At 38.6% G+C, this 24,024-nt stretch overlaps 1 protein-coding gene across 1 annotated transcript in view; it reads right to left on the bottom strand.

Moving 5' to 3' along the window:
* Positions 1-24,024, bottom strand: part of LOC309805387 (uncharacterized protein) — a gene marked incomplete at both ends in the record, with an annotated part of 111,545 nt that overhangs the window by 31,984 nt on the left and 55,537 nt on the right. The window contains one exon of the mRNA XM_082623304.1: positions 21,711-21,889. Coding sequence (XP_082479430.1) covers positions 21,711-21,889 — 179 coding nt within the window. The remainder of the gene's footprint in view (positions 1-21,710; positions 21,890-24,024) is intronic.

Raw genomic sequence — 24,024 nt, 5'->3', positions numbered from 1 at the left:
GTTTGTTGTGGTGATCTGTGATCAGGGATCTTTGCTATTAACTACCGTAATTATTTTGGGACTCCGTGAACTGTGTCCATGTAAGACGGCAAACTTAATGGATAAATATTGTGTGTGTTCTGACTGCCTCACCATCAGCTGTTCTCCCCATTCCGCCATCTCTCTCCCTCTCCTTGGGCCTCCCTATTCCCTGAGAAACAATAATATTGAAATTAGGCCAATTAACAATCCTACAGTGGCTTCTAAGTATTCAAGTGAAAGGAAGAGTCACACATCTCTCGCTTTCAGTCAAAAGCTAGAAATGATTAAGCTTAATGAGGAAGGCATGTTGAAAGCCAAGATAGGCCAAAAAGTTAGCCAAGTTGTGAATGCAAAGGAAAAGTTCTTGAAGGAAATCAAAAGTGCTACTGCAGTGAATACATAAATGAAAAGAAAGTGAAACAGCCTTATGCTGATAGGGAGAAAGTTTTAGTGGTCTGAATAGAAGATCAAACCAGACACAATATTCCCTTAAGCCAAAGCCTAATCCAGAGCAAGGCCCTACCTTTCTTTAATTCTGTGAAGGCTGAGAGAAGTGAAGAAGCTACAGAAGAAAAGTCTGGGGCTAGCAGAGGTCAGTTCATGAGGTTGGGTTCATGAGGTTGAAGGAAAGAAGCCATCTCCGTAACATAAAAGTGCAAGGTGAAGTAGCAAGTGCTGTTGTAGGAGGTGCAACAAGTTATCCAGAAGATGTACCTAATATCATTAATGATGGTGGCTACATTAAACAATAGATTTTCAATATAGATGAAACAGCCATCTTTTGGAAGAAGATGTCATCTAGGGCTTTCATAGCTAGAGAGGAGAACTCAATGTCTGGCTTCCACCTTCAGAGGACAAGCTGACTTTCTTGTTAGGGGCTAGTAAAGCTGGTGATTTGAAGTCAGTGCTCATTTACCATTCTGAAAATTCTAGGGCCCTTAAGAATTATGCTAAATCTACTCAGCCTGTGCTCTATAAATGGAATAACAAGGCCTGGATGACAGCATATCTGTTGACAACATGGTTTACTGAATATTTTAAGCCCACTGTTGAGACTTACTGCTCAGAAAGAAAGATTCCTTTCAAAATATTTACTGTTCATTGACAATGCACCTGGTTACCCAAGAGTGCTGATGGAGATGTACAGTGAGACTGATGTTGTTTTCATGCCTGCTAACACAACATCCATTCTGCAGCCCATGAATCAAAGAGTAATTTAGACTTTCAAGTCTTATAATTTAAGAAATACATTTCATAAGGCTATAACTAACATAGATAGTAATTTCTCTGATGAATCTGGGCAAAGTACATTGAAAACCTTCTGGAAAGGATTCTCCATTCTAAATACCATTAAGAACTTTTGCGATTCACGGGAAAAGGTCAAAATATCAACATTAACAGGAGTTTGGCAAAAAGTTGATTCCAACCCTCACAGATGACCTGAGGGGTTCAAGAGTTTAGTAGAGGAAGTAACTGCAGATGTGGTGGAAACAGGAAGAACACTAGAATTAGAAGTGGAGCTTGAAGATGTGACTGAATTGCTGCAATATCACGATAAAACTTAAACTGATGAGGAGTTGCTTCTTAGGAATGAGCTAAGAAAGTGGTTTCTTGAAGTGGAGTCTACTCCTGGTGAAGATGCTGTGAAGATTGTTAACATAACAAAGGATTTAGAATATTACATAAACTTAGTTGATAAAGTAGTGGTGGAGTTTGAGATGATTGATTCCAATTTTGAAAGAAGTTCTCCTGTGGGTAGAATGCTATCAAACAGCACTGCATGCTACAGAGAAATCGTTCATTAAAGAAACAGTCAATTGATGCAGCAAACTTCATTGTTGTCTTATTTTAGGAAACTGCGCACGCACAGCCCCTCATCCTCAGCAACCACCACCCTGATCAGTCAGCAGCCGTCAACATATAGGCAAAACCCTTCACCAGCAAACAGATTTTGACTCACTAAAGGCTCAGATGATGTTTAGCAATTTTTAGCAGTAAAGTATTTTTTAATTAAAGTATGTACATATTTTTAGACATAATGCTATTGTGCACTTAATGGACTCCAGGATAGTGTAAACATAACTTTTATAGGCCTTGGGAAACCAAAAAATTCATGTGACTCTCTTCATTGGAATATTCACTTTATTGCAGTAGTTTGGAACTGAATCCGCAGTATCTGTGAGGCATGCCTGTATCTGTGTCAGTTAAGTTTCTTTCAAGCATAAGTTATAGGGCTGTAGGCCGTGAATTCAATGTTAATGAATCACCTATATATATGTTAAATGAGATATATTTAAACAGAAACCCACATAAAACAAGGTTATGTACTGAATGACTGCTGAAGATGTTGTGACCAGAGGCCTGCAGGAACCTAGCCCTGTGTTTCCCTAGGAGCAGTGGTTCAGTATTCTCTAATTCAATGTTTGCAGTGAATTCATAGAACATAATTACTGAGACTAATAAGAATTGACTGTATTTTTGAAATTTGTCCTTATAACAATGAATATAATAGGTGATGTGTTAGTTGTTTAATCAGTAAGCACAAACTATAAGAATATGTATCCTTGCAAATATATAAATATTGTTTAAAATTTCTGGCAACTTGTTTCTTGGTAGTTTCATATGGCCCAATTGTAGTAATTTCATTTGCTTTTGCTTTTATAGCCCTTTGTTATGGTCTTCTAATTTTATATATAAATTTTGTGAAAAATCAACTAAAACAAAATGTCAAAAACTAGTGTTTTCAGTATTTTACTTCTTGGATGCTCGTTTCAGACTATTTATAAGTCTCAGTTACATTTTTGTTTGTGTTTAATTTCAATTGGTTGAGCTTTTTGAGTAATGATCACAAGATAACGTGATCATTGTGGTATTAATAGAAATCAAATGCATCTTTTAATTGCAGGGAGAATGACATTCTTAGTGAACCAGGAAAGGCTGTGCCTAGGTTCTTCTTGTGAAAACTCAGACATGAAAGTCCAAGGGCTCTGTGTTCATAGATCAGCAGGAAGTCTGGCTCCAATACCATGTTGTAATATAGATTGCCTTTCATCTCAGGTAGTTTAATATTATAGAAAAGATCTGTAGAGAAGTTTTTTTTGTTTTCAGAATTTGTTTTTATTTTAACAATGTTCCTTGAAAATAATTTTTTTTTTTTTTTTTTTTTTTTTGCGGCACGCGGGCCTCTCACTGTTGTGGCCTCTCCCGCTCCGGAGCACAGGCTCCGGACGCGCAGGCTCAGCGGCCATGGCTCACGGGCCCAGCCGCTCCGCGGCATGTGGGATCTTCCCGGACCGGGGCACGAACCAGTGTCCCCTGCGTCGGCAGGCATACTCTCAACCACTGCGCCAGGGAAGCCCGAAAATAAATTTTTTAATTTTAATTTATCCTTAGTTATTTTCTAGGCTTTATGTTCTTTTACTTTTAATTGTTCTTGGAAAATTTAAAGAATTTGTGGACACCACGCTCTATATAATAGCCCACTATGTTCATAAAGACAATCGAAATGTTAAGTAATAAACTTTGCCATTTAAACTATTGGCCTTTCACAGTCAATTAGAAAAATAAAAAACACATTATTCAAATCGATTAAGACCTTAGTATCCATGGTATGTACAGCTCAGAGACTGAGATGCAAGAAGAAAATACTAGAACTTCTATTTTTAGACTTTTAGCTAAAAATATAATAAATTAAGCTTTATGAATATTGAATACATAGCTTGTCCCTGGCATCGTCACATAGACTGTATTTCAGGTGGTTACAGGTTAGGAACCTCTACCCAAGGCTCCACCTCCCCAGGGCAAGAGTGTGAGTTCCACGTTCAGAGGAACTGGCTGTACACTGCAGCTGTGTGTTCACTTTCAGCATGCTGCAGTGTTAAGTTAGTATGTGAGTAAGGGGATTCAGAAAGTATATTACCTTCTATTTTAAAAGTTCTTACAGTACTTTCTAATGATGTGGAGCAGTGAACTTGAAAATCTTTTGCACAACACCGAGGTTTGCTGGTTATGTTACAGAAAGTTAACATGTCAAATTTAAGATTAATTATACATTGTTTTTTTTATTAAAAGAAAAAACCCCAAAACCCCTCACTTGCCAGGTTTGCTGACCTTTTTTTGCGATGACAAGTAGCTACCAGTAGTGTGTTATCTAGCAGATATTTGAAAAAATAAGCAAACTTGATTTGCTCCTTCAAGGTAAAGGTCACTTTTTAATAATGGATGAGAAAGGAAATGCTTTGGAAAGAAACTCATGTTATGAAAAAAGCATTTCGGGAATGTTTATCTCATTAACGATTTAGTTGCCATAAACAGTGTGTTTCACCTATAAAAACTCATATCTCCACATTTAAGGAACTTGGAATTTTAAAATCTTCCAAATAAGATCTTCTGAGTCCACTTGTTAAAAATAGTAAAAAGCAACACTACCCAGTTAGTTTGCATGGATGAGTCACTGATATCAGGGAAGATGGAAATTTACTGGCCAAATTTAAAGGAAAAATTTTTGCGTAATTGGTGGGTGGGATTGAAAAATGAGCCCCATGATTTAGGAAGTACAGCCAATAAGGCACTTCTTCCATTTAGATCTCTTCTATCTTTGTAAAGTGTACATTTAAGTTATGACAGTCACTAAAACTATGAATGAAAATAAACAGAATTCTGAGCTAGGCCTTTGAATTCCTGTCTCACAAAATGTTAAACCAAGATTTTAAAAAAATGAGGTATATGAAATAAAGTGGTCTCAATAATATTTTTAAGATGAAAGAAAACATAATGGGTCATTTGAATCTTTAACAAGTAAAATAAATTATAATGTTTATTTTTCATCTCATCCTTTTAAATTTATATTTTGTGTAAGTTTAATAATATCAATATATTATCAGAGCAGCATATGATTGTGATTTCTAAAATAATCCTGTACACTAAGGATGTGTGTTAAAATTTTTCTGAAAGATTTATGTAATAAATAAGTTCAGGATCACTGGTCTGAACTAACTATTCAAAGAGTAGAAAATGAAAATAAATTAGAGAGATTGGATATACTTTTCACTTCTTTTTAAAAAAAATTTTTCCCAAAGAGGAGTGTTTAAGAAAAAATCTAACATCTATTATTTGTGTTTAAAAAAAAGACAATTTGATACTAGAAAATTAGGAGGTATGTACTTGCAGAAGAAAGGATAAACCATTAAATTGGAAAAAAATTTACTTATGAACAACTTAATACATTGTCCTTTAAGGGAGTTCCCTGGTGGCCTAGTGGTTAGGATTCTGGGCTCTCACTACCATGGCCTGGATTTAGTCCTGGCTGGGGAACTAAGATCCCACAAGTGGCCTGATGCAACCAAAAAAAAAAAAAAAAATTTTTTTTTTTTTTCCTGTGGGCTCTGAATATCACCATGGAGCGGTACTGGTCTGCACACCCAAACACACTAATTCTCACAATTTTCTTTTTTCCAAATGTAATATGTCATGTCCCTTGTACTTCTTCTAAATTCTTTTTTTTTCATACTCTATGAATTTTGACCTTTCCTGGGACATTTATCCTCCTTCTTCATGTCTTCCTGTCACCCCTTGTGCTGTCCTTACTAAAACAATGACTTCACAGTGTCCAGGGAGTGAGCATTTTTGCATTTTCCATTCTAGTTTTGATTTCTGGATGATTATAGCCCACTCTAACCCTGTGATATTTTTAGTTTCACAGAAACATACATTTGGCTCCTCTTCCCTCAGTATATATTTGTCCCTACCCACCAACTACTTCTTCAAATTATAAAAGTCATTTGAATTCTAAGCTTACATTTTGTGATACTAGACATCCTTGTATCTGTGGCTCCAATTTTATTGATCAAACTTTCTATTCCTGTTTTCTTGATTTTTATTGAAAATGTCAAATTACAGATTTTCAGAAACAACCCCTGAAACCTCATTATTTACTTCCAATACTGGGAGAGAATATTAAATGAAAATTCTGTGTATAATTTTCCAACTAATTATTTTTTTATTAGTCATTTGATGTGTATGTTAAAAGAAGAAAAGACCCAACAAAACAAAATCATACTAAAATATCCACAAAATTCTACAAAACACATAGTATCTTCTATCACCAGTGCCATCTCTTAGTCATAGGAAATGAGGTAAATTGAAAGTTTCATGAAAACAAAATCTGTTAAAAGTATTCTAGATTAGTCACAATGTCAACAAAGAAAATATTTATCATGCTTTCATTTTTAGTGTGTGGCCTAAGCGTGTGCCCTTTGAGATGTTACATAACAGAGGTTATCAACTTACTCACATGTGCCAAGACTCTCAACACACAAGGTCATTCAGTGGGAGCAGTCAGGGTCAACCCTGGATGAAATTCATGTTTGGTGCACTCCCTGTCCCTTAAAAATACCCTCTCTCCATTTGTTAGTCAACAGTTCCCTTCCTGTCCTCTCTCCCCACATCACTGTATGGTCCACAGGCTTGCTGAGGTGCCTCACACACACAGCATTAATTTCCCAGCAGGAAATTCGTCTCTCACCTCCTGCTCTCTCTTATAAGGAAGTGAATCAATGGAGACTTGGCATTCACCTTTAAAAGTTGTTGGCTTCTGGTATGCAGCAACAACAAACTGACTAGATCCAACAGAGAACAGCATTTTTATTTAGTATAGAAAGAATTCTCCAGGAGAAAAAAGGACAAAATGGAGACTGAAATTACGCTTGGTTACAAAAGCACTGGCATTCTGAAGGTGTACAAAGAAGGCTCATAAAATAGAAGAAAAAGTGGAAACAAAATGGGGGGGGAGAGGTGAAACCAGCAATGAGGTGACAAGTGAGGGGACATCTTTCCTTCCCTTGTCTATAGGTGATGAGCAGAGGCAAGGCTGCCTTTAAAAAGAGTGAGAGATGGAATATTTCCTCTCAAGGGTATAGAGCTAGACCTTGGAGATGGTCAGAAAATTGTGTCAGGCCACAACCTCAAATGATGACCCAGATCTCTACAAAGCTTCTTGATGTTTGGCAGTCTGGAGAAGCTTGTGTATCTTTTTTTAGAATAACATTTTTACATGCATAAATCAAAATACTTAGGATTACAAAGAAAACCAAGTATACTGAAATACCATTATCAAAATATTAAAGAAAAATGTGTAATATGGTAGCACCTGCTTTTTAAATAACATGTTAAACAGTAGAATCTGGTAATGGGACTAATTGCTACCTTAATTTTGAAATAGTGATGAATACAAACTATATTTTAATATATGAACAATAACTATAATATGACACAAGATACCTGTAACTTCTGTCATTAAAAAAATTGACAGAACAGTCAGTTTTATGGTGGTTTGTTCCCTATTTTATAATTGAGGAAAATTTTAAGTTTCAGTTAGAGTTTAGTGAAAATAAAGATGTAACTATTTTCCCATCCAAGTCCAAGAACCTTTTATTCCTGGGAGTCCTTGAACTCCATGGTAAGAACTTCCATAGCTAGGGGCTGGAGAGGTTGGTCAAGGAACAGTAAAGGAGGGTGTGTAGTGGGATAGAGGATATAAGACTGGTGAAAACAGTGTAGGGTAACAGGAAAAATTTGGAATAGCAGTCGAATATCTAAGATATTTTTGAAATCCATTTTCTTTCCCTGATTCTTAGCACCATCAACCAAATTCAGCCTCCTATCTCTTGCCTTAATTAATGCAAGGCTTCCTAGCTCACCCTACAACCCAACCTCCCAGCACCTCCCCACAGTCCTAAGGAATAGCTTCATTTATCTTTCAGTTATGCTTCTGGGGTTCAGAATCACTCAGTGGTTCTTCATTGCCACCAGCATAGGGGACAGCTCTTTACTGTGAATTTAAGGTTTGTTAGTATTTGGCTTTGGTCTGTCTTTACAGTCTAAGTCTCCATTAGTCTTGTCCATATACCCCATGATGCAATCAAATTGATCCACTATGGTTCCTTAGTTGGATCTCAACATATTCCTATACAGACTTTCCTCAGGCTGTTTCTTCCACCTCGAATTTTCTTTCCCACATTATATGTGCAGAAATATTACCCATGCTAAAAGCTTAAGTTCAATCACCAACCATTATAAGAGTAGGAACTTTGTCTTATTCAACTTGGTTTCTAGACTAATGATTAGCTATATCCCTTGCATACAAAAAGATGATTAATAAAAGCATTTAAAATTAAAGGACAGGAGACTGAACATGGGATATTGGGGAAGTCCAAGATTATAGATTTTAAAATTTTGGATGGGATTCAAGGTAGAGTGATTCAGGAGCCAGTCTAAAAGAGTGGGAGAAAAAATTCTAATATCTGAGTGTAAGAAATAGGGAATTGATCAGTTATCAATTGAAGGTTTTATCTCACGTTATTTGGATTAATCTATTTTCATTTTATTTGGCTTTAGTACTTCATCTTGTTTCTCTTATCATCATCTCCCCACCAATGAAAAAGAGGAGAGGATGGTGCTATGAGATGAGGTCCTGCTTATTGACTGGCAACTATGGTAGAATGAATATCAGCATCGGGGTGGGAGGTCTAGACACTGTCCTTTACAGGCTAATTTTTTAAAGATTCCTTCTTACATAGTTTTGACCGCAGCTTTCCATTTCTTAAATTTCACCTGCCTTTAACCTGTGTGAGATTCTGGATAGGAATTCTCATGCTAACCAACTCCAGCTTTCCAGCTCCCCTAGCACCCATTACAGAACAAGGCAATCTCATGGCTGCTGATATCAGATCTGATGAATTCTCTGTTCCCTATAAATTATTCAAAAGCAATTTCAGCTTACCAGAAATGAATTTCTCATTCTATAAAAAAGGCAAGTTTTGGTCATTTTCACCTTAAAATAACATAATGATACTCAAAACTAAATAGATGGATACAGAATATTTCTCAAGAAATTTGTCCTTTGAAGGCTAAACTGACCTAAATTCATATCTCTTTACCAGATTCAAATGCAACTTGATATCTGTTAGATGAAAGAGCTGGGAGAGTATTAATATTAAACTGACCTTGAGTTCTTTCAATTTCTGATGAAAAGTTTCAAGTTGCAAATGTTCCTTCTGTGCTTTCAGAACACATTTTTCATAGCTAGAGCAGGCATTCATTTGCAAGCTTTTTATTTTAGAATTCCTTGGGTAGAATTTTGCGCAACTTATTCACTGTTACAATTCCTCGCAATGTAACAAATACTTCTGACCACCACTCAAAATGGCAGTGAGTACAAAGAGATTTGGGGACCATAGTCTAGTTTGCTTTGTCATCGTGTTTGGCCCAAGGAAACAGGAGATGGCAGGTCTGTGCCACTATGCAATATTTAGGACAAGGATGACTCAGTTTAAATGGAAACATTACCTTAGTTCTGAGGTGAAAGGGCAGATCTGTAAGCAAATACCTTCCATATAAATGATGATGACAAATGTATCCCGAAGGGAAAAATGCAAATGGCATATGTACTTCATGAATAATTTGTCTTAATTGTCTATTCTTATACCCCCCAAATTCCTTGTGAAGAACAAAAACACCAACTTTGACTGATTCCCCTTTTGCCAATTTAGCACATTTTACTGGAATAAGGAGATAAGTGTATGTCAAGGAAAAATAATGTATTATGGAGCCATCAAATAATTTCCACCCTGATGAAGCCTCTGACATTTTGGTTAAAACATTTGAAGAGTATGAATAGTGGTTGAACTGTCTTCAAGCAAGGGTTGTTGGGCTTCTTCCCAAAGGCCCCGCTACTACAACTGCCACTGCTGCTGCTACTGTTGGGCATTATGGCCTGCTAGAAAACTCTGTGGAAGAGAGAAGTCATGTGCTTTCTCTTCAAATTTTTGATGATGAAAAATAAAAAAGAAATCAAGCATTAAATGTATTGGGCTGAATCAGGCAACCAGATAATCCTGCTTTTTGCTGGTTTATTGGGGTTAGGTCAGTGGAAGGATTAGTAAAAACAAACAAATGAACAAACAAGAAACCTCAATACCTAATGGCAGATGGGAGGTGGGTGGGTAAGAAGTCCAAATTTACTCTTGCTTTTTTGGCCATAGTTTTGTAAATTGAATACAAAGATACCAGTGGACGTGAGGAACATATCCATTTCTTCACCATTCCAAATGCACTTGCTGTGTCCTCATTGTTGTGTGCTGCAGGAGTTGAAATCACATCCTTCCAGCCCACAGTTTGACTAAAGGAACTTTCTTCCCACTGTGTCCCTGAGAACAGGATGAGGTGAGAGTTCAATGCTCTTGAGATTTACAGAGAGTACATTATTGCCCACAAAATTACACCATCCACAGGAAAACTAATACTAAACCCTTGAAGAAAGCTTTTGTTTACTCAAATCCATAAAGAAAAGTGCTTCTTTATATATTATAGATTTAAAAAATCACAAATTATCAAAGACCTATGTCTTGTTAATAAAGGGAACTATTAAAGATCTCTTTAAAACTCCCTAATGTTTCACAGGGTTCTGGGCCATGCATTAATCTTCCCTTTTTCTCTCAGATGTGTTTTAGTCTCTTCCTACTTTGAAGAACTGAGCCTGTGCTAGGAGAAAGTTGAAGGCCATACTATTTGAAGAGCTGAAGCACTGGGAAAATGCAAATTCTCCAGAGCATCAGTTCTCAACTTTAGTGTATATAACATTTACTCTGTGTGTGTGTATGTGTGTGTGTGTGTGTGCTTATTATAAGCCACATTCCTGAGCCCTATCCCATAAATTCAGATTTGGAAGACCAGATATGATGCCCAGGGGTATCTGATAAGTGCGTGGGTGATTCTGATTTGTGGTTCCCAGACCACATTTTGGGAAACACTGAGGTGGAGATAAGCAGGGTGTTTTAAAATCTCTTTTAAGTACTTGCAGTTTGGATTTGGTGCCCTCCGTTTATCCCTTTAGTGAGTCTCTTCTCCTTGTGATGGCCGCCTCCTGTCCTGGCACTTCCCCATAGACCAGGGCCGCACTGCTGGACTCAACTGTCCCCACAACCTCCACACTAGGGAAAGGAGACACTCCTGACATGTTCCAGGATGATCCCTCTCCTTTCTCATTTAAACCCCAGTGCCTTCAGTATTTTTCTTTATACCAGGTAGCAAGCACTTAAGAACCAGTGGGATAAACTACCTAATGCTTATTGAGATTATAATGATTGAAAACAGCTTGATACTCCCCCTCAGGTCCTTTGTACTAGCTGTTTCCTCTACTGAAATCATTCCCCCAGATCTTTGTTTTATCTTAAATGTCATCTTCCCAGACAAGCATCCTTGATGATTACTTAAAAATAGCCTCCCAACCCTACCCCTCCTCCCAGCCACTCTCAAATCCAGATACTTATTAGTATCTGAAATTATCTTGTTTATTTTCTGTCTCTTCCCGCAGTAAAGCGAAACTCCATGAGAGCTGTTGGCCTGGCTTATTATTTTTACAGCTCTGTCTCTGACATACTGTAAGTTTTCAATAACTATTTTGCCAATAACAGAATGGATATGAACTTCCCCCAGGAATATCTTTTAGAAGTGGACATGGCATGATGGCCTTGTCTTTGTCCCTGGGAATTCCAGATACTGGGGCAGCCTGGGAAGGAAGCCACTTTGGAAAGCTGGCTTTCTTCTAATTTATAATCTGAACATATACCTGGCAAGTGGGATTTTGCTGTAGGAGAAAGAGCAGAAGGTGGTAGGAGAAGATCAGGAAGGTGAAAGGGAAGGGGTGGATTTCTTCCCATTTTAAATGTCCTTTTGTATTGAGATTTCTTAATACTGGATAAATAGGCCCAACAGGTTATCATCCTAAGACTGTGGTCATATCATGGCAGACAACTTTCTCTATGTAGACTTACACTTTCCTAACCCAGAGCTAGCTGCTTACTGCCATTGCATGGCCTTCCTAGGGGATGTCACCCAAAGTTGGAGACTGGTAACTAGTATAAATAGGAGGATTCCAGGTGAATATCAACGACCTGGTTTAAATGCTGGGTCTTCTCTTATAAATTATATAATCTTTAATCCTCGTTTTCATATTTTGGAACAGGAGGAAGTTGGTCTAAATTATTTGTCTCTTCCTGCATTAACGAGAATTTTATAATTCAAATTGCTCTCCCAGGTGGGCTCTGAGAAACCATTTGTGAGTAAGCTACGCCACCTACTGGGAATCACTTAAATTACAAAGTAAGCTTCCAATGAGGTATTGAAATTTGGAGCTGAACTTACTTAAGATTTTATAGGAAACTTGGAAATCCTCTGTTATATTGACCACATATATTGACTTATTCCCTGCTTTCTGAATGCCACAAGCATTCTTCCATTGATGAGGTACTTATTTGTTCCATTCCTGTGAAATCAGCAAATGATGCTCACGAATCTTACTTAATAGTTCTTATGTTCACCTCTCTTTTAGGTTAGCTGGATGAGGTTTGAGGTGTGAACCTGGGGAATTCATCAGGGACTGTGGTTCCCAGGGGGCAGGTAGTTTGTAGTTAGGCACAAAACTGGGGACTGAACCTCTGGGAGGGAAGTTTGGAGTAGTGGAAAGATAGAAATATGCTTTTTAGCCAAGAAGACACGAGTTTGAATCTGTACTCACGTATGAGCTACATGACCACAGGCAAATTGCTTAGATTAAGGTAAAATGGGTCGAGGGGATGGAATCTAGTAGTTGAAACTATGTGCCAGGCCCTGTAATTATTGATTTATATATGATACTTAATTTAATCCACATAAGAGCTTTATCAGGTAAACATTATCATGTCCCATTAAATGTTGGTGGCCCACTGCTCTTCTCATCCTATACTCTCTTCCTGGATAATCTAGATATGATCATAATTTCAATGTCCACATGTATAGCAGAAACAGACACCTGATTGCAGTGGGTTAGGAAAGAAAATGAAGGAAGGTAGGGTTAGACAACTCTTCCCAAGAATTTGCCTTAGAAAAGGAGATGAGAGATAGAAAGTTAGTCACAATAAATGTGTCTTCAAGAGGGTTTTCTCTCCCCTCTCTCAGGATATAACAGACAAATATGCCTTTAGATTGGGAAGAAGTGAATTCAAAGATAGAGGCAAGGCAAGGCCAGAGAAGGCCAGTCATAGCAAAGGAGGTCCACTCTCCCACTTAGAGGCTTGTATCTGACAGGCAATGACTTCACAGCAGCATTTAACTCCACTGACTGCTCCTACCCTTTTGAAACACATTCATGTCTGGGCTCTGGAAACATAAAACTCCTTCTGGTTTTCTTTTTGCCTCGTTGGCTGTTCCTATTCAGCCTCTAATGCTGGATCCTCCTCCCCATGCCAGACTTCTGACTGGCTCTGTCCTCATCCCAATGTCTTTGACCTCAGCTCTCTTCTCTTGTAATCTACATTCTTAATATGCGACCTCATGACATATAGTGCCAACTCCATATGCAAATGATTTTATAACATAGCTGAATCTCTTGACAGATCTGTCCTCAGAGCTCCACCATTCCGTCTCTTCCATAAGGTCTCCTGGATAGCTGCAGGCAAAGAACCATTTTGGTAATAAGCAAGACCGTAAGGTGCCATCAGGAATCAACTGTATTGTTTCCTTCTACTATCTGTTCAAGCCCGTTCTGTGGGCCTGGTTTTCCTCTGCTTCTTAGGTCAATTCTAGGGCAAATCCCTTTTCCGATAACTCTTACTTTACGAAAAGTCATAGTATAAAATTATTCTGAGATTGTGGGCTGTAGAGCTAGACTGACCTTCAAGGCCCGTACTCTATTCTACTTCACCCCGCCTCTAGTTTTAGAGCTTAACTGCCTTTAAAAGTGCATTGTTAACATCGTGGCAATTTTGGAAGGTAATATCATTCACTTTCCTTCGTAAAAGGAAATCAAAGATTAACAGGTCTCATTTACAAAAGAAATTCAAGACATGTGACAAAAATATTTAATCTTATTTCATGCCCCAAATTTTACTCTTTGTTCAAAATGAAGTCTCTCACACTATTGTGTGCTACTCAGTCCCTTGGACTCCTCCTCCAACATAGCGAAGTAAATACGCTGTGACAATCACAATTCCTGAAATAGAGACAAGTATTTAAAGCATAACACTGCTTTCTTCTTTGAGATCTGTAAAGCCCAGTGTGTGAAGTGTCTCCCAGTCCTTTTTCCCCCACGTACACCCACGTTTGGGTTCTTGCATACATAGATCCCTGGAACAGAACAAAAACTGGCTTGTTCTGCTACAATGTACAGAGAATGCTTCCTTTTTCTGAAAAACCTGGTTGAACATTCAGTCTTATCCTTCATAAAGTTCAGTTTCTCTTTTGGTACCTATGAGCTAGATATACCCAATTTTAGGATAGGTGGATTGTAAGGTAAATGTATCCACCAGTAATTCCTCTTTTTCTGTATCTTCAGCTTTTTTCTCCTTTTTTCTCCTGACTCTACTCTCAGCAGCATTGACACTTAAACTGGTATCTTACACCTTAAAAACAATAACAAAAACAACTCTGCCCTCATATATCCTTCCTTTTCAGCTGTCAAGGAAGCTTGACAACTTGGAATTGTCCTTTTGGTAATGGCAGACTAGTTCATTAGCATCAACTCTATTACTGGGAAAACTAGAAGAGCTGAAGGATATATAAATGCCTCTGAATACATCAGAGAGCCTATAAGATAGTGAAGAATAATGGGACTAAAATCCAGCAGAAGATGAGCCCAACATTGGGGTCACTTCCTCCTGAAGGGACTAAGAAGTTGAGCAGAGATTTCAACATACTCATGGAGTTCAGATCCCATCAAGGAGTAGGTCCTTATAAATCATGCTCTGAATTAGAATCTTGAAGAATAACCTTGGGAATTAGAATGAATGACAAAAAGACCAACCTTCACAATGACTGAAGGTTGTCTTACAATTATTTTAGCACTGAATAGATTAAGATGGCCTAGGATTAGTGCCCTTATCTTTCTAACACAGACAAAATTGCAGAAATGGCAGATGAAAAAAACAGGCACCTATAGAGGATCCTGATAAAGGATGGACTTTAGCAGGACTATGATTAATATGATCAAAAAATAAAAGACATTTTAAAAAGCATTTCAGCATAAACAGGAGAATATAAACAAATAATCAAATGGACTCTGGAACTGAAAATACAATTGCTGAAATTAAGAACTTACTGGAGTTTATTTGCTATTAAACTAGACAGAAGAATTTCAGAAGAATATATGCAGAATAAAGCACAAAGAAACAACTTATACTGAGAAGTTATCTAATAGTCTTACTGTTACAGTGAAAGCCAAAAGAAAGTGAAAAGACATATTCAATGATCTGAAAGAAAACAACTACCCAATCTAGAATTCTATATCCAGTAAAAGTATTCTTAAAGTATTAAGGGGGGAATAAAGATATTTGCCCAAGATAGCTGAAAAATTCACCCCCAGCAGACCTCCAACTGAATACCATTCTTTTGGAAGATGGAAAATGTTGCAGGTTAACTGTTTAAAGATGCAGGAACAGATGAATACCAATGCAAAAGGTAGATATGGGTAAATACAAAAGAATATTGATTGTGTAAAATAATAATATCGGGCTTCCCTGGTGGCGCAGTGGTTGAGAGTCCGCCTGCCGATGCAGGGGACACGGGTTCGTGCCCCGGTCTGGGAAGATCCCACATGCTGCGGAGCTGCTGGGCCCGTGAGCTGTGGCTGCTGAGCCTGTGCGTCCAGAGCCTGTGCTCCGCAACGGGAGAGGCCACAGCAGTGAGAGGCCCGCGTACCGCAAATATAATAATAATAATAATAATAATAATATCTCAGAGGATTTGCAATCTGTATAGAATTTAAATATATGACAACACAAACATATTACTTAAGGCATGGCTAAATTAGATGCTGTGATGTCCATAAAATAGTATAAGTACTAATTTATGTTTGACTCCAGTAATCTAAATGCATGGTGTAATATTTTTGGTAATCACTGAAAGAACAGTAAAAGACCTAACAAGTACAAGTTAAATGGGATCATAAAACTATTAACTTAATTGAAAGGAGGCAAGAAAGGTGAGGAATAGAAACAGAATAGAGAGACAAATTGAAAGCAAAAATAACAATAGTAGATGTAAACCCAATTATATCAGTAATTAAATTAACTGTAAATGGACTAAATACTCTTCAGTTCTCACACTATTTCTCTAGTCTCTTTCATAGGCAAGATTTTCAAAAGACTGCTCTGCAAATGCTGTTTATACTTTTCCAATTCATATAATAAATTGTTTCTTTCTCAACTCACTCTATATAACCCAGACTTTTCTTGCCAGAGTTTCCAAGGACTTTGCATAATGCCAAACCCAGCAGATGCTTCCTAATACTTATCACAGTATGACCCTTCAGCAATGCCAGGAAACACTATCACCTTCCTTCTTGAAACTTTTTTTTTTTAAATCTTGGCTCCATGGCACATGTTTTCCTGGGTTTTGTTTCTATCTCTCTGGCCACCCCTCTCAATCACCTTTCCTATTTCCTCCTACTTTGTCCACTCTCAGTGTTTGAGAGTTCTCTTTTCATCTCACTTTATATTCTCTCCCTTAGCAATCTCATCAATTTCCATGGCTTTAAATACTACATATATGTATTTGCTATACTATAACTATACAGTATATATAATACTCTAAATGTAGTTCAAATTGAACTATTGATCTCACCTTACCCTATACCCTTGTAACCTGCTCCTTTTTCAGTAAAAGATATCTTATCCAACCAGTTACTTTGATCAGAAACTTCAAAGTCATCCTTGGCTGTCCTTTATTTCCCCTTTCTCTACCACATTTAATCCATCACCAAATCCTTTTGATTTTGGCTTTTAAATGTTTCTAGAGATCTGTCCACTTAGCTTCCTTATCCCCACTCTGGTCAAGACTACTTACCTAGGCTCTCCTCTTGCCTAGACTACGGTACTAGCATTCTAACTGTTATTTCCATTCCAGTCTTATCCCCCTCCAATTTATTCTCCACATAACAGTCAAAATGATCTTTTGAAATTGCCTTGCCCAAGAGAATTTTGGTGACCTTCTATTGTAGTTAGAAGAACATCCAAAAATCCTTGTCATTGACTCAGGACCCTGAGTTGACAGCCTCCTGCCTACCTCTTTAGCCTGACCTCCTGCCTTCCCTGCCCTCTTCCTTGCACGCTGGTGTAGCTGCACTGGGCTTTCTCAGAGTTCCTCAAACTTGCCAAGCTTTTTTCCAGCTCAGGGACTTCATACATGTTGTTTTTCCTGCCTAGAGAACTCTCATCTCAACCATCTGTCCGGCTAGCTTTATTTCAGTCCTCAGGCCTAAGCTAAAATATTACATCCTCAAGAAGGAATTCGTTACATACTCCCATGTCTTCTAATCTATACTAAACCCTCCATTTCACTCTTGGCCAGTTACAAACTTATTGCTTCTCATCTCAAAATTCACTCCTCAATCTATGCTCTGCAATAATGGATGGAATTCCTTTCCATAGTTTTTTTTTTTTTTTTTTTTTTAAGCGCATTGTCTTCTCAGTAGAGGGCGCTAGAGGAACATTGCAAGAGGAAGGGGCCCTCCCGCTCTTTTCAGCGGCTTAGGGTGGGTCTGCAGTGTGAGTGTGTGGACATCTGGGCGTGCTCTATCTTAGCTATTCACCCAGAACACCCTGTCCCTGGAAACCTTGCAGCCCTAGTGTGACCTGGTGATAACCTTCCTGTAACCCTTTCCATATGGACATCTCCTGCCTACCCTGGTACGCTGATTCCCTCTGCTCACTTCCCCTCTCCTATAGGTTTGTCTCCTGCAGTCCTCCCTGCACTATCTCACTCCAGACATTCTTCGCAACAGGGATATCTCATGCTCCAGGCTTCCTGCCACAGTGGCATCCCCAACTCCTCTTATGTTCCCATGCACCAGCTACCAGCTTCAGTTTACCTGCCCCATCTGTGCTCCAAAGTGTTGCTTCCTGTTTGCCCTCTGACTGCAGAATAACTAACTCTGTCTCAGTGAACTAGTGAGCGGCTCTGATATCCAGTGGATTCAACTACATTTCCCAAGGAGATCTGAATCCCCAACCTTGGAGAGGGGTACCCTTTCTAAGTTTGTCCTTCCTTGGGTACTTTCCCTTGGTAGCGTATAGATTTTTCTTATAGCCTATAGTGATTCTTTTATCATAGTTTAATAATTATTTCTATTAAAGTTGTTTAAATCACTGTGTGATTGTATCTCTTGTTTGGATTCAGACTGCTACAATTCTCTTCTCCCATCCCATAATTTTTCTTACTGTACCAATCACAATTGTATATTTATTTGTAAGTCTATTTCTTAATATCAGTCTCTTCTATGCAACTATAAGTACAAACAGGGCAGGCACCATGTCTGTTTTTTTGTTTTTTTGTTTTTGTTTTTGTTTTTATATTCCCAGTGCTTAGTATAATGCCTGGCTCTTAAAAAGCACTCAATAAATATTTGTTGCATGAATGAATACTGTATAGCTGAGTTCATTTTCTGCTAATTTAATCTGTTGTGTTCTTATCATGCCCCCTTAACTCTTCTCAGTCATTGCTATCTACTCTAAAGATTAGACGTAATGTATTCTGGAATTTGTAGCATTACAAGGGATCTGATTTTGGCTCTTTATAAACAAAATAAAGCTGTATTTTTATATTCTACCATCTCCATGTTAGCTCTATTTTGGTGGTGATGCTCACAACAGCAGTTACTCAAGATGTTTTTTTCTTAGCTGTGTCCAAACTTACTATAAGATGTACATGTCTTTTCCAAAGAGGACTAGAAGCAGTTTTTAAAAAAAATCTATTTTAATTCTAACCTCTCTACCACCACACTTTTAATTTTTCACATAAATTCTACCTCAGGACTTATACACTCAAATCCCTGCAGGGCCTAGTGAGTAATTTAAATGGCTGGGCTCAGTGTAAGGAAATGAGGAGTAGTAGGGATTATGGCAAATTGGATAGTAGCTGCTTCACCTGAATGCATTGCATTAAAAAAATTATGAAAACTTTGTGCAAGCCAAATATAACATCTGCAGGCACCACTAGCCCCATGATTGCCCCCTGGCAGGCCCAGACACTGCTCCAGGAATCATTCTTAATCTCAAGAAGCAGGAATCTTAAACTATGGGGTGCTCGGCATAGGGTTGCTTTATGTATTTGTTTTGCTGAAGAAGCCATTAAAGAAAAGCTGGCATCTACTATTGTCACTGTTTCACAAGAGGAAACAAAAATTATCATCACCAAGAGGTAGGAGAAGGACACAATCTCAGGATAAAGAACCATCTATTCCATGAAAGAAAAATTGGCAAGCTTGCATTATTGTTTTATTTTTGTCTTCTGACTATAGATGGGAATAAACTTTGCTGTGGGACTTATCCAGGCTACAAATCAGTTCCTTCAGAATGGCCTTGAAAGCTTACAAAAGAATATACAGCTTCCAAAAAGGGAACACTCTTGCACTGCTGGTGGGAATGTGAATTGGTACAGCCACTATGGAGAACGGTATGGAGGTTCCTTAAAAAACTACAAATAGAACTACCATATGACCCAGCAATCCCACTACTGGGCATATACCCTGAGAAAACCATAATTCAAAAAGAGACATGTACCAAAATGTTCATAGCAGCCCCATTTACAATAGCCCGGAGATGGAAACAACCTAAGTGTCCATCATCAGATGAATGGATAAAGAAGATGTGGCACATATATACAATGGAATATTACTCAGCCATAAAAAGAAATGAAATTGAGCTATTTGTAAGGAGGTGGATGGACCTAGAGTCTGTCATACAGAGTGAAGTAAGTCAGAAAGAGAAAGACAAATACTGTATGCTGACACATATATACGGAATTTAAGAAAAATAAAATGTCATGAAGAACCTAGGGGTAAGACAGGAATAAAGACACAGACCTACTAGAGAATGGACTTGAGGATATGGGGAGGGGGAAGTGTAAGCTGTGACAAAGTGAAAGAGCGGCATGGACATATATACACTACCAAACGTAAGGTAGATAGCTAGTGGGAAGCAGCTGCATAGCACAGGGAGATCAGCTCGGTGCTTTGTGACCACCTGGAGGGGTGGGATAGGGAGGGTGGGAGGGAGACGCAAAAGGGAGGGGATATGGGAACATATGTATATGTATAACTGATTAAATTTGTTATAAAGCAAAAAATTAAAAATTAAAAAAAAAAGAATATACAGTTTCCAGGGCGCCACTCAGGAGGGAAGGGGGAAGGAGGTAGTTTGCATGTGTACTTTGGAAAACTCTTCAGGGGCTTCTGAAGCATACCCAGGTTGGAACTTTCTGGTCTGTTCCACTTTAATACTCAGAATACAGAAAACAAGGCTAGACCATCATTTCTCATCCTGCTTACAGAGAATCCTATTTTCCTGCACTGGAGGGAGACAAAGTTTTTGCAAAGTAGCTGTACGGCTCGCATTGCCATGAAAGGCAGACACCTCCTGGTCTATGTCACAAATAAATGATTCACGGTCTAGGAATGAGGAGTCTTCACAATGATTCCATATGCAAAGTTACTACTTATTTTTTTAAAGGCACTGATTTCTTTATAGATAGATAGATAGATAGATAGACAGATAGATACTCCTTGTTCCAGAAGGGAATTAAGGTCATTTAAAAAATATATAAAATAACAAAAACGCTTAAAATTAAGAAACTAGGGCAATATAAAATAAAGGCAGAAAAATAAAATTGTGTCATGGATAAGGTAAATAACCCAAGCTCCTGTTTTTCACGCTTATTAGCAGCGGGTCACACAGGTGGTTCAGAGTGAAGCCAGCCGGGCAGAGGACATAGGAAGCAGTGGGCCCTCGGTTGAACTGGGCCCCTCTCACCCTCCCTAGAGGAGGGAGTCACTACACAGTTCCCACCAACTGTAACTAGAGAATTTTTCAAGAGAAATTGGAAATTGGAATTTCTGTGTGAAATCTCTAAAATTTATGATGCTTGCTTTTGATTAAAAAAATTAAACATTGTATTGCATAGGGCAAAGAAAACAATTCTGCTGATAAGACCTGACCTGCCGGTTGGTTGTTTGAACTGCAGGCCAGCATCACCTGAAGTGCCTTCCCCACACCCACAAGCCCAGGCCTCATCCCAGACTTGCTGAATGAGAAACAACTGGGTTGAGGACTGGATCTCATATTTTGAGAACATTCCCTAGAAGATTTCAACCCTCACCTATGGTTAGAAATCACTGCTCTAAGGAAATCTGGGAAATGAAACAAAGTATTTCAGGTGGCTTAGTAGGTGCTCTGCTTCAGAAGCCTTAGTAACATCAGTCCCTGTAACCTAAGGAACAGAGCCCAGGCACAGCGGTCTAGTGAGATGTTAGCTGTGCTTTGCCTTAGCCCACCTTGATTTCTCTAGGGTACTAGGTATATAGTTTGGTTCTTATTTTATTGGCTTTGATAAGAAAGTTTTCACAGAGGATCTGAAAGTAGGAATAAATCAGATAGAAATGTATGCCAGCCTTGATTTATGCAGCAGCAGAGAAAATAAATTACAGTTCTCTGAACTTCTGAAGAAGGAAAAGTTCTTTAAAAGTCACTGGAGAGAACACTGTTTCTAAGATCCTACCACATGCATGGTACCTTATAAGACAATACTTTGGTAATGGACTTCCTGTACTGCCCAGGGTTTCTTGTTCTCACCCACTCCAACCCTTTCCCTTCCCCTTAGTTTACCTTCTTGTGTCTGTAGTAGTGGACGCAGCCATCATGCTTCAGCACGAACCACCGTTTCCTCCAACCCTTCATGAACCCGGAGTGAGTCCTCTTATATAGGTAGCCGCGGCAGGTGGGCCAAGGCGTATTGGGACAGCAGCTGATGTCAGACCCCACCACCAGAGTCAAGATGTCTGGACCTAGAGGGATGAATTTGAGATAGTTCAGTGGCTGAAACGCTTACAATCAACTGGAAAGATTGTTGCTTTTCAGAAGGAATGGATGAAAAAGAGGTATAGTTACCGTAAATGGAATCAGTGAAATAGAATTCTACAACTGGAATGAATCAGAGAGTTCTTTAGTAATTCAACCCCTCATGTCGAAGAGGAAAATGAAAACTGGGGAGGTAAAGGGACTTCTTTGAGGACCCATAGCTCATAAGGGGTTGAATCAAATGTGAGACCCAGGTTTCCTGATTCTAAGACAGAACTCTTTCTATTTAACCACATGGCCTAGTTGGGTCTGATTATGGAGGACTCAGGTCTGCTCATTCTGTCTATAGTAACAGCAAGCTAAATATTTAACATATTTTGATTTACATCCAAAGAAGAAAGATAGATGATGTTTGGCTTTTCTATCTCACTTTTATTCAAGATAATTAGCTTCCTTGACCTGTGTTAGCTAAAGGGAGGATCTAAACCACTGCTAGTATATGTTGCCAATATTGTCTCTGATCAAAATCAATTACTAACCTTTGAACTTGAAGTAGACAGAAATTTTAGGAGACTTGGAGGTACAAATGTTTTTTATCCTTTTTTCTTGCCTACCCAACTCATTGCTGAGGATTTGACCCTGAGCTTCCAAGTGCCTATCTTCTCCTTCTGGAGTGCCTGGACTTCAGTGGTGTCCCCTTTCCTGTAGAATCAGTATGGTGAAGAGCTTGAGAAAAATTGTCCCTGTCCCTGATAATATGAGGTCACTGTTTACCAATTGTGCTTTGATGCTGCCTGCATGAACATAGGCTTTCATCATATACCTACCTCTAGATGCCTCAAGAAAATTCTCTGAAAGTCACTCAGACAGACAGCAACCCTGACATGCGTTGAAAACTGCAAATGGGGTGTGACTTCATTTACAATTCCTCTGAGATGGAGGCCACATCCCTGAGGGGGACATTTGGCCTTGGCAGCACTGACTTCATCATGATGTCTGACATTGAGATTACCAATCTGTTTAGAGCTGTCCATGGAAATGGGGGTCAGTGAGGAGACTCCTCTTATATAAGTGACGAGTTCCAACCCAGGGGATCATTTCTGGCTGAGCCACATGGCCCTGAAAATAAAGATTTGTCCCAGAAAGGCTGACACAGTCTTAACTTTAGCAGCACACAAAGCACCTTGGTAATTAAATAACTCTGCAAGTTGAGATGATTCTTCATTGCCATGTAAATACATTTTAATTTATTGAACTGCCCTTAAGCTCCTGTCAAAAACACATCCAGAATAATTAGAAGAAATGCTCCAGATTGACCAGCAACCCACAAATGTCTTTGTCTTTGGACTTCAGTCCCCAAAGAACTGCACTCCTGGACTAATATGCGTAGTTGACACATCTGCCAACTTATTTATGTACTGCTGCAGTGGGCTGCCCCTGGAGGTCATTTTTCTCTTGCTTACAAAGACTGCATATGGGTTTCTCTGATACTGATCAAGCTAAACTTGAGTTTCAGCCGGCCGTAAGCATAACTTGGTACACCAAAAAAATTCTTTCTGGGACAGGGATACAGATGGTCCTATATTCATATTGAAAGGAAAGTTGGTGCATTCATATGGAAAGGAAAGTTCTTCATGTTCACAGTTAGGACATGATCCTGATGCATGGGGAGTTGCTGAGTTCCAAACAGCTGTTGGGTGGTGGTGGTTTTATATTCTTTGAAGGTCCTATCCGGGGCCGGGAGGACCTGGGCCTGACATTTACAGAGACTTTAGACTTTTGATGTTATCTCCACATTAGATTATTTATATAGTCATTGTAGTATGTGTGTGTGTGTGTGTGTGTGTGTGTGTGTGTGTGTTTTAAAAGAACTAAATGTTAAGTACAAACAATTAAACCCTTCTGGTTCTGTTATTATTTATCTCTTAATTTACTGGGAGCCTAAAAATATGCCAATGTCCTAGCTCAGTGCTTCTCAAACTAAATGTAGATGCAAATCACCCAGTGGGTTTGTTAAATGCAAATCCTCATTCCGTAGGTCTGGGATGAGGCCTGAGATTCCTTATTTGTAAGGAGCTTTCAGGTAATGTTGGACCACAATTTAAGTGGCAAGTCCCCAGGC

The sequence above is a fragment of the Mesoplodon mirus genome (assembly GCF_964341445.2).
Source record: "Mesoplodon mirus genome assembly, chromosome: 5".
NCBI classification, from domain to species: domain Eukaryota; kingdom Metazoa; phylum Chordata; class Mammalia; order Artiodactyla; family Ziphiidae; genus Mesoplodon; species Mesoplodon mirus.
The sequence above is the reverse complement of the archived record's forward strand: the minus strand, read 5'-3'. Positions and strand labels throughout refer to the sequence as shown.